A 16,027-nucleotide genomic window follows, 5' to 3' on the forward strand; every position below is an offset into this window, starting at 1 on the left:
TGAAAGGAGAGAACCAACTACTCACCTACCATGGACACAGGCACACATTCAACACACACAATAAATTTTCAGAAAATTTAAAGCTGATCATGTGTGACATGACATGATATAATAAATGGACAGATAGGGCTGGAGAGATAGCTCAGTGGGTAAGAGCACCACCTGCTCTTCCAAAGGTCCCAAATTCAATCCCCAGCGACCACATGGTGGCTCATAGCCATCTATAATGTAAAGTGATGTGATGCCCTCTTCTGGCCTGAAGGTGTACATGCAGGCAGAACACTGTATACATAATAAATAAATAAATCTTTTTTAAAAATGGACAGATAAAACACTACATGGCTTATAACTCTTTCTATAGAGGTGTGTACCAGTACATCAATTAGTCAAGATATATAGAATTATATTTTATTTCTCCCATCTAGATGAGATTGGACACATGAAAGGTGCTGTGACCATAGACATCACCTTCCTCCCTCCACCTCTAGCCTCCCAGGTGCTGAGATTCAGGAACACCATAGTGTCTAGCTGCCAATGGAATTAGCTGTGTAGACCAGGATGGCCTCTGCCTCCCAAGTGCTGAGATTATAGGTATGTACCACTGTGCCCAGCATGAAGGAGAAGTGTTTGTCCCTAGGCAAATCAGGTCTCTATAAACAGCTGCTCAGGAGCTACTGCAAGGCAGACAAAGACTGTTTAGCTATGCTGGTGACGCTGCCTGTGCTTCTTGAGAGCCTTTGGGGTCTGACCCTTTAAATTGCTTGAAGGATAAGGAAATGTTTGCTTGACAACTTTCTTGAAGTATTGTTGGCCATTTATTTCAAATTGTAAACCATACTGGCAACAAATGTGATTAAGGAAAAAAGAAACTATTCAGGTTCAAAGTACAGTCAATGATCCCTGTAAGAAGGAGTGTTGATGAGCATTCTTGGGGCTACATGTGTTTGACGCTGGGAAACTGTAGAATCCAGTACTGCCCAGTCAGTGACAGTGAATGATAAGAAGCCACCCCTGTCCATACAGTCTATGACGCTGGGAGGCAGTAGATACACCGAACCCAAGTAGTACAGAGTAGAACTAAGGTTTTCTCCCACTCCAGGAAGATAGATGCTCAGTCACTGTAGAGGGCAGGTGGCTAGGAAGGTCTTCTCTACTTGTTTACACTGTGTAACAGAAAGAATACAAGGCATTGTGCTGTATAATTTAGCTGCTTTTTGATGGTGTGTGGCTTGAAGCTGGTGAGAGTTTGGCGGTCTGTAGGAGCTGTGGCGCTGTTTTCTCTCTTTTGTGAAAGAAGGGTGTTTCTGGTGATGAATGGAGCTTCATTATACATTTCCCTCTCCAGAGAGAATCTAGTGATTTAAATAATACAACTCAAAATATGAGCAGATTTATGTTGGTAACAGTATATAAGTGCCCAGAGAACTCAGAACTCACCCTAAATTGCTTTAGTACTGACCTCAGGTAATCTCAAAACAGTTACTCTGAGGGAACTTGCCTAGGCAGTGTGCTTTCATCTCTGTGAAGCTCCAGTTTCATCTCAAATGCATGTAGCTAGTGGTGGTGCTCAGTGGTGGAGTGTGTGCTCAGCACCGCTGAGACCTGGGTGTGGTCCACAGCACCCCATTGCCACTATCTAGGAAGTACAGATTAATTTGAAGTGACAAAGCAGACCAGATCTGACCAGGGGTGGTAGGAAGAGAGGAAGAACTAAGACGGGACAAAAAGAATAAACACGCTTACTGACTTAGTTGTAGTGATGGTTTCCCAGGGATGTTAATATTACAGCTCGTCAGTTACATGTTTCACATCATGTAGGTAGCTAGACATAATATAGCACATGCTTGTGATTCTAGCACTTAGAAAGCTAAGGCAGGGAGATAACGTGACCTTGAGGCCAGCCTGCTCTACATAGTAATAAGTTCCAGGCCAGCCAGGACTACATAGAAGAGCCTATCTCTAAACAGCAAGTGTAATTGATTAGATATATGCCATATTATAGATCAGTTTTACTACAATTAAGTTTAAAAAGAAAAGAAAGCTGGACATGGTTAATGCACACTTTTAAACCTAGTACTCAAGAGGCAGAGGCAAGCAGTCCAGGACAGCCAGGACTACCTACAAAAATAAATAAATGAAATTAATCTAAGGGCAGCATTTATCAGAGGACTTTTTTCTAAGTTGTAGGGAGACTGCTGGCTGTATGTGTCTGTGTGTCTGTGTTTAAAAAAAAAAAGCAAAACAAAGCCAGGCATGGTGGCACATGCCTGTAATCCCAACACACCTGGAGGCAGAGGCAGGCAGATCTCTGTGAATTTGAGGCAAGTCCAGGACAGCCAAGGCTACACAGAGAAACCCTGTCTCAGACAGCCAAATAAATAACAAAACAAGGTGTCCATGTGTGTACAAAGCTATAACGCTCATCTGTTGCCATTGATGTCTCTTCAGAAGTCCGTAGAAGCTCTGTGTCCTGCTGCAGAACATGTCTAACAGCAACACTGCTCAGGAGACTCTGGAAATAATGAGAGAATCAGAGAAAAAACTGGTGGAAGAATCTGTAAACAGAAACAAATTTATATCTAAAACTCCAAGTAAGGAAGAAGTTGAGAAAGATGGCGAAGATACTGGTTTACGTCAGGAGACACAGGTAAGGATTAAAAATGTGTTTTGTTCACAGTCCTTTAACTTGAAGAGAAACAGAAAATTGTGGGAATCTGCTGATTCCTGATACAACTTTCTTTAACTTAGCCCCAAACCAGGCATAGTCATGCACTCTGTGTCCTAGTTTGTTTTTCTGTTGCTGTAATAAAACAGTCTGACAAAAGCAGTTGCAGAGAAAAGGGTTGATTTCACCTTACAAGTTACAGTTTATTATTTGGCAAAAACCATGGAACCATGTAAGAAGGCTGCTTACTGGCTCTTTCAGCCTGCTTTCTTCTATAGCACAGGCCCACCTACCTAGGGATGCTACCACCCACAGTGGGCTGGGCCTACACCAGTTAGCAGTTAAGCCCACCTACCTAGGGATGCTACCACCCACAGTGGGCTGGGCCCTACACCAGGTAGCGGTTAAGAAACCGCCTTTAACTGCCTATCATTCCAGCAGAGACAGGTGGAAGCCAGCCTGGTGGTCTACATAGAGTGTTTCAGGACAGCCAGAGCTGCACAAAGAAATCCTGTCTTGAAAATAAAAAAGACAGAACAGACCAGAGCAAAAAGAAAAGAAAAAGCTTCACACATATGGCCAAAGGTCAGTCTGATGAAGACAATTCTTCCATTAATATTCCCTCTTCCCAAGTGATTCTAGGTTTGTATCAAGTCGACAGCTGATGGCCACCATGATAGCTTGCAATCCCTCAGCAAGTGATGGCAAAAATTTCAGTTCAGGGTCATCCTTGGCTATACCAAGTTCAGGGCCAGAGTCCCATGGTTCGTACTGTAATCGCTACATTTTCTTTTAATTCTGGCCTGAACGTTCATTGTACAAGAGGAAGCTCCACAACTTTGTTGAGGCATATCACTAGAAACTTATTTCAGTATAATTTGGATTGCTTTCTTCCACACAAAAAGGAATAGACCTAAAATGGTTTAAGAAAGAAAGTAACATCACCACCATAAACTTTATAAGGATACAAGATTTTAAATGGCCAGAATAGCATCCTATTACATCAAGACATACTTCAAGGAGTTTGAACAAAAACAGGTGTGTTTTCTGGGCCTAGTCAGGCAAACCCATTCTTTTCTTCTTTTAGGATTCAAAATGACCCTCTCTAAGTCAGTGACCCTGTGCCTACAGCCAAGTAGCAGTGTTCAGCTTGGTTCACTCTCAGCAGGGTGCCCTGCTATAAGAAGCTAGTGCTTTTGTGTTTGCTGCAGGTGGTGGCACAGCCTGCCTTGGCGCATTAGTCAGCATTCTCTTTGCTACTTGGTGCTGTCTGCAGCTTGGTCTGATGTCCAATATGGCAGAGCCAACAGTCCTGGAGCTCCAGGCAGCATAGCATCCTCTACCCCACAGAAAGAGGGGTCTACTGCATCTCTGGCAGCATCCCCAAGCAGTGAGAAGATAGAGGTGTTTTCCTACCACTTAATTACTCTACAACTAAAAAGCAGATCCATCACTGAGACACATTACTGCACTGTCCTGGGCCAGACCATGGGGTAGCTGTACTCTATTGAGCACATTGGGTAACCCACACTTGCATTTTTGAAAAATATTTATTTATTTATTACTTATATAGTATTCTGCCCACATGTGAGCCAGTAGGCCAGAAGAGGGCACGAAGTCTTATTATAGGTGGCTATGAGCTGCCACATGGTTGCTGGGAATTGAACTCAGGACCTTTGGAAGAGCAGCCAGTGCTCTTAACCACTAAGCCATCTCTCCAGCCTCTACAATCATGTTTTTTTATTTATTTGCTTATTTATTTTTAATATTTTTAAGACAGGACTTTATGTAGTTCAAGCTGACTCATAAACATGCTGTGTAGTCAAAGCTAACCTTGAAGTCCACCTCCCAGAGTGCTGGGATTACAGGTGTATTCTGCTACCGTGCCCAGAACCATGTTGATAAACAGATGGACTGGAGTCACACACGGTTGTCAGTCTCCATGTGGGCGCTGAAGCCTGAGTGCTCCTAACTACTGAATGAATGTCTCTTTAGTTTTACCAGTGATATTCTTTTTTTTTTTTTTTTTTAATTGTTGAGGTTTATTTTCTATATGTATGAATGTTTTGCCTATATGTATGTCTGTGTGCCGTGTGTTGTGTGGTACTTGTGGTGTTGGATCTGCTGAAACTGGACTTACAGACAGTTGTGAGTACTCTGTGGGTGCTGTAGACTGAACTCAGGTCTTGGAATAGTAGGCAGTGCTCTTAACCACTGAGCCATGTTTCCAGCCCCACTGGTAATATTTTTTAACTATCAGAAAGTAAGTTGCTGCTGGCCATTGTAGCACATGCCTTTAGTCCTAGCATTCAGGAAGCAAAGGCAGCAGATCTTTGTGAGTTTAAGGCTAGCCTAGTCTACGTATTGAGTTCCTCCCCAACCAGGCCTACATAGTAAGACTGTGTGTCAAACTACTAACTGAATATATTAGTATACACCTGTATTCCCAGCATTCGGAAGGCAGAGATCAGAGCCTCAGGCCAGCCTAGGCTACGTAAGACACTGCCTTAAACAAAACTAAACAAAATTTACATACAGAGACATACTTAACAAGTAATAGGGGCTGGTGAGATGCTTCAGTGGTTAAAGGCATATGCCACAAAGCCTGCGTTCAGACCCCAAGGGTGGCTCTTTGGTGCCCAGGTTGCTGGTCTCTCAGACTTTTCTGGGCTGTTAGAGAGCTCTTTCTCTGTGTCACTCTAGTTCTCTTCTGTTGCACAAGCTCAATATCTGTAAATCCTTTGTTTGTGCCTAAGGGGGAGACTGGTCTTTATTATAAGCCTGGGAGATAGAACATTAACTCTAGCAAAAGTCAGGTCAGAGCCAGGAGCAGTGTCAATTGGAAGGTATAGAAACTCGAAGCATAATTTTTCAAGACAACTTAATTCACCCAGGCCTTGTCTTCTGTAAAGATTAAAGCAACAACAACATAAAGGATGAGTTACAGTTAGACAGCTCCTTGAGATGCTTGCTCTGCAGTTGTCTGCTCTTCTCTGTCTTTCCCTTTGCAGCATGCCAAGTCTGTCCTGGATGCTTCCCTCTCCATTTTCTCTGTATGTGATTTGTCATTCCCCACCCATCCTTCCCAAGTATGTGGAGACAGTTTGCCACAGTTCCAAATATACTTCCAGCCTCCTGATACCAAGAATGAATTTTAACTACTCAGGACAGATAAGTGATGAATGTTTAATTATGTGTTGTCAAGATTACATGAAAGATAATAATTAAATGAACTTTCAGATCTAAGTTATTTGTTCTCAGGAGACAATTATCTTCTGAGCTCTTGTGTCTGTTTCTTAAAGATAGACAGAAAAGAAGGAACATTTATAGGTTTTATATTTCCTGTGAGGCACTCAGCTGTTTAAAAAGCTCTTTAAGTATACAAATACTTTGTAGGTAGGATTGGAGAAAACCTACTTCCCCTCTCATCTGACTCCTGCTTCCAGCAGAGGAGCGAGAGTCACTGCTGCCATCTATTGGAGTCTTGTTACTGACCCTCCACTCCTTAGGAAGCCCTCTGCCCTCTTCTGCTTCTTAGCGTAGCACATGTTCCTTCAACAGCCATGAAAATTCAGCCTTCTCTGCTCCTGCTGCAGCTGCAGTCTTCCAGAAATCTAACTGGTGCATCAGAGAACCCCTTCTCCAAGTGGGAGCTGGAGGGTTTGAAAGAGAGGAGGCACTTTTACCAGGGCCATGTGACATACATTTTGGGAATTGATTATTCAGAACAGCTTTTACAGAGAGATTTAGTGATAATGCAGGCTGAGATTCCTTTTAGAATGGGCAGGACATCAGTGTCACACGAGCTGAACTCGAGCGTGTGTATCAATGGCCAGCCTTCTGAGTAGGCTATCTGCCTTCATACTTAGAATCCCTTTGGGCTCATCTGTTCTGTTGGTTGAGTTCCAAGTCAGCTAGGACCATGTAGAGAGACCCTATCTCATAAAAACAAACCAAAAATGGGGCAGTGGGAGGTAAGCACTTGAAAGGAAGACTTTGTAGTGTTATAGGGACAGGTATTCTGGGCATATCAAGTTGGAACTATAGATGTACTGTTCTATAAATATGTTATAGGTGCCAGGAAATGGCTCAGCAGGCAAAGGTGTTTGTGGGTAAAGTTACTTGTTGCCAAGCCTGATGCCCTGATTTTGATCCCTAAAGCCCACATGGTGGAAGAACACAAACAATTCCTGAAGATTGTCCACTTACTGCTATATACCATGGCACTCTTACTCACACCACACACACACTGGGTTTTTTTTAATGTTATTGGGTCTGGAAAGACAGCTTAGCAATTAAGAGCACTGGCTGGGGTCTAGAGAGATGGCTCAGCAATTAAGAGCACTATCTGCCCTTCCACAGGTCCTAAGTTTAATTTTACTGGAATCTGATGCCCTCTTCTGGCGTGCAGGGGTACATGCAGGTAGAACACTCATATACATTAAATAAATAAATAAATAAATAAATAAATAAATAAGAGCGAGCACTGGCCAATTTTCCAGAGGATCTGGGTTTGATTCTCAGAATCTACATGCCACTCAACACTGCTCTATAACTCCAGTTCCAAGGGATGTGATGCCCTATCCTGATATCCATGCACTGCAGGCACATATGTGCACAGACATACATGCAGGGAAGCCCTATACATATAACAGATAAAGTAACTGGGTGTAGTTGACCACATCTGTGAGTTCAGGGTGGGGAGGTTGAGGCAGGAGGGCTGCAAGTTTAGGGGTAGCCTAGGCTACTTAGTGAGACCCTGCCAAATGAGGATTCAGAAGTTCAAGGTCATCCTCACATATACAGTGGGTTTGAGGCCAGCTGGGATACATTAGACCCTGTCTCACAACCAGAGAGACACGAGGGGGATCATGTTTCATGTCCACTGTGGATTAAGAGGACTTACGTGAGGAGGTTGTACAGAAAAGCACTTGATGCTCTGCTAGTGCATGAGGTCAGCAGAAGCTCCTGACTAATGTGCAGACAGCCCAAGAAATTACTGCCTCTGGCTCATCTTCATGACGCGTGTGCTTCCACAGCAGGCGGCCAGGATCCGTTCTGTAACAGTTGCTGGAGTTGGAGTTGGGCAACAGCTACACCAAGTGCCCTCCTCCTAGTGTGGCAGCTAAAGACAGTAATAGTTAGGTGGTGGTGTTAACATGCGATGCTTCTAGGTTTTGACTTCCCACTTTTCATATTTTTAATCCTCTTCTAACAGAGGCGGACATCCAGCCATGGCCATGCCAGGAAAAGAGCCAAGGTGAGAGCTCCTCCTCCCTCTCTTATCTCTAGATGTTTGCATCAGTGGTGCTTGCCTGTTCTAGCTCAGGTGGGAGGGGCCATTGCACACAGAGCGTGAAGATAGTCCTGCACATGGACTGGGAAGTCAAACTCACCCTCTCCCCTTCAGACAGTCTGCACCTGAGCCTGAAATGACCCGTGAAAGGGCTCTGGAGCCGCAGAGTATTCACTGATGTTTGTACTGAACTGCCTCTCGCCTTGCCCACTCACGGCTTCTCTGGGAGAATGGCTGTTTGTATGAGTATTAATAGTCAGCAAATTCTGCCCCACACCAGCCTGGTCTACACAGTGAGTTCCAGGACAGCAAGGGCTACATGGCTACATCCTGTTTAAATTTAAAAAGAAAAGAACAGCAACAACAACACTGCTTAATAGAAACTGCAACTAACAGAGCCTAAAGGTTATTTTATAAATACTCAGCAAAGGAATATATATATAATGCAGTTTTGATGTTTGTTTTGTGCTGCTTTATTTTTCAGTCTAATTCCAAGCTCAAGTTGGTACGCAGTCTGGCAGTCTGTGAGGAATCCTCCACTCCCTTTGGTGATGGGGCGCTAGACACCCAGGTGGGTCTTTTATAAGCCTAAGAGATGTTCATTTTGAGCATGGTAGTTGCTGGGTAAAGCATGTAGTGGCACCACATGCACATTGGACCTAGAAATCAAGGAGCAAAGTATGTTATTTTGTTTTGAGACAGAGTCTTGTGTATCTCAGATCAGCCTCAAGCTCTATGTAGCCAATGATGACTCTGAACTTCTGATCCTCCAGTCTCTGCCTTCCAGGTGCTAGAGTTACACACCTGTACCAAGACTTGCAAGAAAGGATACTTTAAGGAAAAGCTCTTGGGAGCTGGAAAGATGGCTCAGAGGTTAAGAGCTCAGGATCCAGTTCTGATTCCCAGCACCCACGAGGCAGCTCACAACAGGCATACAGACAGTCAAAACACCGATGCACATAAAATAAAAATAAATAGCCGGGCGTGGTGGCGCACGCCTTTAATCCCAGCACTTGGGAGGCAGAGGCAGGCGAATCACTGTGAGTTCGAGGCCAGCCTGGTCTACAAAGTGAGTCCAGGATGGCCAAGGCTACACAGAGAAACCCTGTCTCAAAAAACCAAAAAAAATAAAAAAATAAAAATAAAATAAAAAAAATAAAAATAAATAAATCATTAAAAAAAGAAAGCCAGGTGTGGTGGCACACCACTTTAATCCCAGCACTTGGGAGACAGAGGCAGGTGGATCACTGTGAGTTTGAGGCCAGCCTGGTCTACAAAGCAAGTACAGGACAGCCAGGGCTACACAGAGAAACCCTGTCTCAAAAACCAAAAAAAAAAAAGAAGAAGAAGAAGAAGAAAGAAAAAAGCTCATTTTTTTGTTGTTGTTGTTTTGTTTTTGTTTTCCAGACACAGTTTCTCTTGTAGTCCTGGCTGTCCTGGACTTGCTTTGTAGACCAGGCTGGTCTTGAACTCACAGAGATCCACCTGCTTCTGCCTCCCAAGTGCTGGGATTAAAGTGGTACGCCACCATGCCCAGTGAGTAAAGCTCATACGGTAATACAAGGGGGTAGTTTCAGTCTTAATTTTTGGCTCACTCGGCAGAGGACCCAGAGCTGAACAGTTCCCCATCAGTGGTAGAACCATCATCCAGTTCTTACAGGGACAGCCAGTGCAGCTTTAGCTGTGACTTCCCACAGAAAAAGGTCGGCCTCTGCTCTTGGCAAAACAAAAATCCAAAGAATTAACAACAGACATTGTTCTGTAAAATAAAGTTGGAACTGGGGAGATGACCCAGTGGGTTTCTTAGTTAGTGTTCTGTTGCCATGAAGAGACACCACAGACACAGTATTTAACTGGGGCTGGCTTAAGGTCAGAGGTTTAGTCTGTTGTCATAATGGCAGGAAGCAGGGCAGCACACAGGTAGACATGGTACCTCAGAGTTCTACATCCAGACTCAACAGGCAGCAGAAGGTCCACTAGGCCTGCCTTGGGCTTCTGAAACTTCAGAGCCCATCCCTTCCAACAAGGCCACACTTTTTCGTCCTTTCAAATAATGCCACTCCCTGGTGACTAAACTTTCAAATATATGAATCTATGGTGGCCATTTTTACATCACTGTGGGTAAAACCTTTGTTGTCTCTAATAATCTCAGACTTTCAATTTTACCAATAAAGATTCATAAGCCAGAAGCTGGGGTGAAATCCTACTAGCTCAGAGAGGCAGAGAAAACACCCAGCCTACCTATTCCTCAGCTGGCTTCCCAAAAAGAAAAGGGCGTCGTGACAGTGGGGAGTTTGAGTCTTAATGTCTGGCTCACTCGGCAGGGGACCCAGAGCTCTCCACACCATCTCAAAAACCCTCAAATTGAATCTTCCTCCCTTCTACTTCCTGTCTGTCTGTCTGTCTGTCTTCCTGACTTCTTTTTTTTTTTTTTGGTTTTTCGAGACAGGGTTTCTCTGTGTAGCCTTGGCCATCCTGGACTCACTTTGTAGACCAGGCTGGCCTCGAATTCACAGCGATCCGCCTGCCTCTACCTCCGCCTCCCGAGTGCTGGGATTAAAGGCGTGCGCCACCACGCCCGGCCTCTTCCTGACTTCTTACTCTCTGTTTTTTTCTTACATTCATTCTCTGCCAACTGATTGCTTGCTCCACCTCTTGACCTAGGGTTGACTTTATTTAATCCTGTTTACAATAATCAAACAGAAAGCTCTTGGATTAAAGGTGTGTGCTAAAGCTGAACCACACCACAACTAGAAACAGATTTTTCTAGTAAACAACACACTCTTGGGTTTGACAGTGTGTTTAAATATTCTCCAACAAGCCTCGCAGTTCAAGTGTGAGGGCCTGAGTGCATATGCCCAATGTAAGTGCTCCTATAGTGAGATAAGAGGCAAAGACAAGAGTCTCTGGACGCTTAAAGGCTAGCTAGCCTAGGACACACTACTACACACAAGAAACCCTACCTCAAGCAAGGTTCTCTGAGCTCTATAAGTATACTGAGGTGCGCGCGCGCGCGCTCACACACACACACACGATTTTTAAAAATGAAAAAAGAAAAGATAAATCCTTCCTCGTGAATGCATGTCTGTGTACCATGTGCCCACAGAGGTCAGAAGAGGCCGTCAGAGCCCCTGAAACTTGAGTTACAGATGGTTTTGAGCTGCCATGTAGGAGCTGGGAACTAAACACAGGTTGTCTATCAAAGCAATAAATGCAATGAATTAAGCTAAGCCATTTTCTCCATACTCACCAGAGTGTAAGTCTTTTTCCCTTCTTTCTTTTCCTCTGTTTCAGGATATAATTCAGCTGCACATCAGCTGCCCCTCTGACAAGGAGGAAGAAAAGTCCACAAAGGATGTCTCTGAAAAGGAAGACAAGGACAAAAGCAAAGAAAAGGGCCCAAGGAAGATGCTATCCAGAGGTGAGAACTCTCTCTCTCCTCTAGCCTAGTACCCGGTGCCACCGTGTGCTGTCTGTCTGTTTCCTCCCTCCCTCCCTTATTTCTTTAGAGGGAAGGTGTTTTATTTTGTTTTTGTTTTGAGAGACTAGCCCTTGTAGTTTACTATGTAGACCAAGCTGGCTTTGAACTCACAGAGATCCTCCTGCCTTCCCATGCTGGATTATCTTGGCATTTCATCTTTTTTTCTCATTATTTATTGTTATTTTATGTGTATAGATGTTTTGCCTGCATGTATCCTTCTGCACATGTGCATGCCTGGTGCCCAAGTGGGCCAGAAAAGGGTGCCAGTTCTCCAGGGACAGTTATGAGCTGCTGTGTGGGTGGCTGGGAATCAAACCCAGGTCCTCTAGAAGAGCATGTGGTGCTCTTAACATCTGAGCTATCCTTCCAGCTCTTTCTCTCTTAAATTTTGAGGCAGGTCTCATGTAGCCTAGGCTGGCCTGTAACTTGCTGTATAGATAAAGGTGACCTTGAACTTATGATCTTCCTGTCTCTACTCCTGAGTCTTAGGATTACAGATGTGTGCCACAATGCCTAGTTTTAATGTGGTGCTGAAATAGAATCCCTTCTACCAACTGAGCTATACCCATAGCTCATCTCTCTGCCCATCTCCTTTTGTACAACGTATTGATCCTAGGCCCTTGTACGTTAGGCAAGCACTCTACCACTAAACTATATCTCCAGTCATCTCTTTAAATTTTGAGGTAATATCTCACTAAATTTCTCAGGCTGTCTTTGAACTTAGTTTATCCTTGAATTCACCTGCCTCAGCCTCCAGAGCAGCTAGGATTACAATTCCACACTATTTTCTCGTTCCATCCTGATACTTGGCACCCATGGGTTTTTGTGGCCCTGCGGTTCAGTGTCTCCTGCTGCCTCAGTTGCTTGGAGAGGAATTGACCACGTCAAGTACTTTGATTTTTTAATCAGCTTTGCCTCAGGGCCTTAGATTCAGAGGTGTACACAGGTGCTCTGTCAGCATCAATACTACCCTGGTAGCATATCTTCCAGATACTGTATTTTTTGGACCATAAGATGCACTCCACCCCCCCCCCCAAAAGGGGGGCAAGGCTGGGGACGTAGAGCAGGGAGCAGGGAATTAGGATGTGCCTTATGGTCCCATTGCTGTTTTTACTGTTTTTCTTGTTTTACTGCTCTAAAAACTGGGTGTGTCTTATGGTCAGATGATCTTAGAGTCCAAAAAATACGGTAACATTTTCATTTTGCATTGGGGTTGGCTACAATGATTTATTTATGTTAATTTGTTAATTTTGAAGCAGCGTCTCATGTAATTTGGTCTGGCCTTGAGCCTCCTTCTTCCTCTATCTCCTGAACTGGGATGGCCAGTGTAGGTGGGGCTAGGGATCAAACCCAGGCTTCACGTGTTAAATAAGCACTCAACCAGCTGCGCTTTACCCCAGGCCTGCCTTCGCCAGTATAGCTTACAATATGGGCCAACTTTCACTCATTAGCCTGTGCTATGCTAGGTGTCTGTGGGTGAAGTGTTTTCAGTGCAAGCCTGACAATCTGAACTTCACCCCTGGAGTCCACACAGAGATGTGAGGAGGACATGCCATGGCATGTGTGCCTACACCATGTGAGCACACACGTGTGCGCGCACACATGTGTGCACACACACACACACACACACACCGCACATACATACACAGAGCACACATACATACACATCACACACCACATGTACATACACAGACCTCACATAAACACACATACACAGAGACCATTTTTAGTCTTTCAAAGGTTATATTTGACAAATAAAGCAGCCTTGGGACTAAAGAATAATACTGAAATTTTTTCCTGAGATTTTGGATAAGTCAGCCATGATGGAAGTCAGCATGAAAACAGCCTTACCTGTTTTCATTAGGTAGGATAAAAACCTGCTTTATTCTCATCAGGACATTCAGCAAATATTTATTAATGTTAAGTAGTAGTATTTTAGTATAATACTGATACAACACTGTAGCCTAAATTCATTCTTCTGTTGTTGTAATGGGGTTGTATGTGCATGCGTGCGTGTGTTACGCGTGTGTACATGTTCACATGTGTGGAGGCTAGAGGGTGAAGTCAGGTGTTTCCTTCTATTGCCCTCTACATTAATTTATTTTTTGGCACGTTTCTGTGTTTACTTGTTGTTTTCTCTGTGTGTGATGTGTGTGGAGGTTAGGGGACACTGTTCAGGAGTTAGCTCTCACCCCTGCGTAGGCTCTGGGAGTCAGTCTCCAGCTGTGGCAGCGTGCACCTTCACCCCTGAGCAATCTAGCCAGCCTCTCTGCCGTTAGTTTCTGAGACAGAGTCTCTACACCGAACCTGGAACTGATTCAACCAAACTGGCTGGCCAGGGGTCTCCCCCGGACCACCTGTCTCCACAGGACCTGGGACCTTACCCATGGTAGCCAGGCACTTTATCACAGCCCAGAGCTTGATGGGAATTTCACAGAACATTGCTGTTTAGACAGTGGCTTTTGTTTAAAATTAGTATTATGCAGTTTTATTTCCTTTAAATTTCTTTTGTTGTGATGATTCTAGACTCCAGCCAAGAATATACAGACTCCACTGGAATAGATCTACATGAATTTCTTGTAAATACACTGAAGAAGAACCCAAGGTAAACATGATTGAAAGGGCTAGGGTAGGCATGGCAGGACTCTGAAGCCGAGCAGCTTCCCAGCACGTGTGCATTACTACAATAGAGGGTGCCTGTCTCTTCTTAATTCTCTAAGGTTCTTAGTTTTGAACGATCTGGAATACTGTCACATGGGGATCTGTGTTTTGAAGAGTAGAGAGAAATCTTGTGAAAGAAGAGCACAGTGACTAGGAAGTTTGAAGGCTTGGGTGCTTGTTAGTTAAAAATCCCAGAGCAGCGACCTAGGGATTTGTACATAAGCAGAACCACAACTGCTTTCATCCTCTTCAGATCGCTGGGTAGGACGTAGAGCAGCGCCTAGGCTTATAAGCCTGCAGTGTGTGCTGCTAATGACTGGGTGCTGATAGGAGAGACGTGCAGAGTATGTACTTTCTCAGGCCACCGCAGGACAGTCTAGGAAGGCTCCTCAGCTTCTGCATTGTGGCCGTTATTAGAGTTTGGGTATATTCCTCAGTTTCTGTGATGCACAAGTTGGTTTTCAGTTCCTGGGCAGTGTTTTGTTTTGATCTTTTTACAACAGGGACAGGATGATGCTGCTGAAGTTGGAGCAGGAGATTCTGGAGTTCATCAGTGACAACAAGTAAGTCACTCTTAGGAGACTTATCCTAGAGGTGGGAGGAGCGCTGGAGAGGAGTTATGTACAGCTTTGAGGCACCACTTTTTTCCTCAAAGAAAGAACTTTGAATTACTCCCTGGGTAAAAGTTAGGGAGAAACAATCTGAATAGGTTAAGGTTGAGCCAAAAAGATTTTATACTGTTTTTAGTAGTTAGGTATGGACTTCTCCTGTTTCCCTTTGACTAACCACATTCAGGTGGTGGAAGAAAGGACTTAAGTAACATCATGCAGTGGGAATGTGTAGTGTCACTAGGGACTGGAACAAATTAATCTGCAAAATCCTGAGAGGAACTCTTTCTGTTCTCACAGGGTAAATATCTATTTCTTGTATGTCTCATTCTCCTAAAATGTTTCCACTTTAGACACTGGCTTCTATTGTTGTTATCTTTTATTTTTTACCCTGGTACCCCTTCAGTAACCAGTTCAAGAAGTTTCCTCAGATGACCTCATATCACAGGATGCTGTTACACCGGGTAGCTGCCTATTTCGGGATGGACCACAATGTTGATCAAACTGGGAAAGCTGTCATCATCAACAAAACCAGCAACACGAGAATGTAAGGGTAGATTCTGATGAGAGATCCTGGTCTTCCGTGGAGATTGGCCCTAGCTTCTGTTCCTGTCCAATAGCACCAACACCACACTGAATGAAGAGGCGCTGCACGAAAGAGCAGGCATCATGTAGCGGTGCCTACCCGCAATCCTGTAGCCTTCAGGAAAGGTGGAGGTAGAAGGGTCAGGACTTAAGAGCCTGCTGCCTGAAAAAAAAGGGGTTTGGGGATCAGACACAAAGATTTCATTTAACCCTTCATGTGACATAACCATTCCTGACACCAAGAATTCTCTTGAGTAGAGACGTAGAATTTAGGAGAGCTGTGCCTAAAGTTCTTCTCCCTAATGGAAAGGTCTTTCTTCCTCCCTTCTTTTCATGTTTCTTTCCAAATCTCAGCCCGGAACAGAGGTTCTCAGAACATATAAAAGATGAGAAGAACACAGAGTTTCAACAGAGATTCATTCTCAAGAGAGACGATGCCAGCATGGACCGAGATGATAACCAGGTGAAGAATGGGAAGGGTGGGCCTATTGAGAGCCTGCAGTGAGAGAAACTGGGAAGGGAGAATGAAATTGAAAACATCTTAGAGTGGAAAGGGACACAGAGTTGTTACCTGAGTTGGTTTTGGCCTCACACTGAGGACTGACCACAGCTGAGCTGAAGAGACATGGTACTGAGGTCTGCTGGGTGACCTCATCTGGCCTACAGTTCTCTAGGTCTGCCACTAACTTCTACCTACATTTCATTTTGGACAAAATAAGGTCCCTCCCTGT

General features: G+C 44.2%; 1 protein-coding gene across 1 annotated transcript in view; it reads left to right on the top strand.

Annotated features, from left to right (window-relative positions):
• The window catches only part of R3hdm2 (R3H domain containing 2), a 120,801-nt gene that overhangs the window by 65,462 nt on the left and 39,312 nt on the right, over positions 1 to 16,027 (top strand). The window contains exons 3-10 of the mRNA XM_051170694.1: positions 2,449 to 2,647; positions 7,884 to 7,925; positions 8,446 to 8,532; positions 11,256 to 11,382; positions 13,969 to 14,047; positions 14,607 to 14,666; positions 15,118 to 15,258; positions 15,651 to 15,759. Coding sequence (XP_051026651.1) covers positions 2,483 to 2,647; positions 7,884 to 7,925; positions 8,446 to 8,532; positions 11,256 to 11,382; positions 13,969 to 14,047; positions 14,607 to 14,666; positions 15,118 to 15,258; positions 15,651 to 15,759 — 810 coding nt within the window. The 5' untranslated portion in view covers positions 2,449 to 2,482. The remainder of the gene's footprint in view (positions 1 to 2,448; positions 2,648 to 7,883; positions 7,926 to 8,445; positions 8,533 to 11,255; positions 11,383 to 13,968; positions 14,048 to 14,606; positions 14,667 to 15,117; positions 15,259 to 15,650; positions 15,760 to 16,027) is intronic.

The sequence above is a fragment of the Acomys russatus genome, chromosome 28, assembly GCF_903995435.1.
Source record: "Acomys russatus chromosome 28, mAcoRus1.1, whole genome shotgun sequence".
NCBI lineage: Eukaryota > Metazoa > Chordata > Mammalia > Rodentia > Muridae > Acomys > Acomys russatus.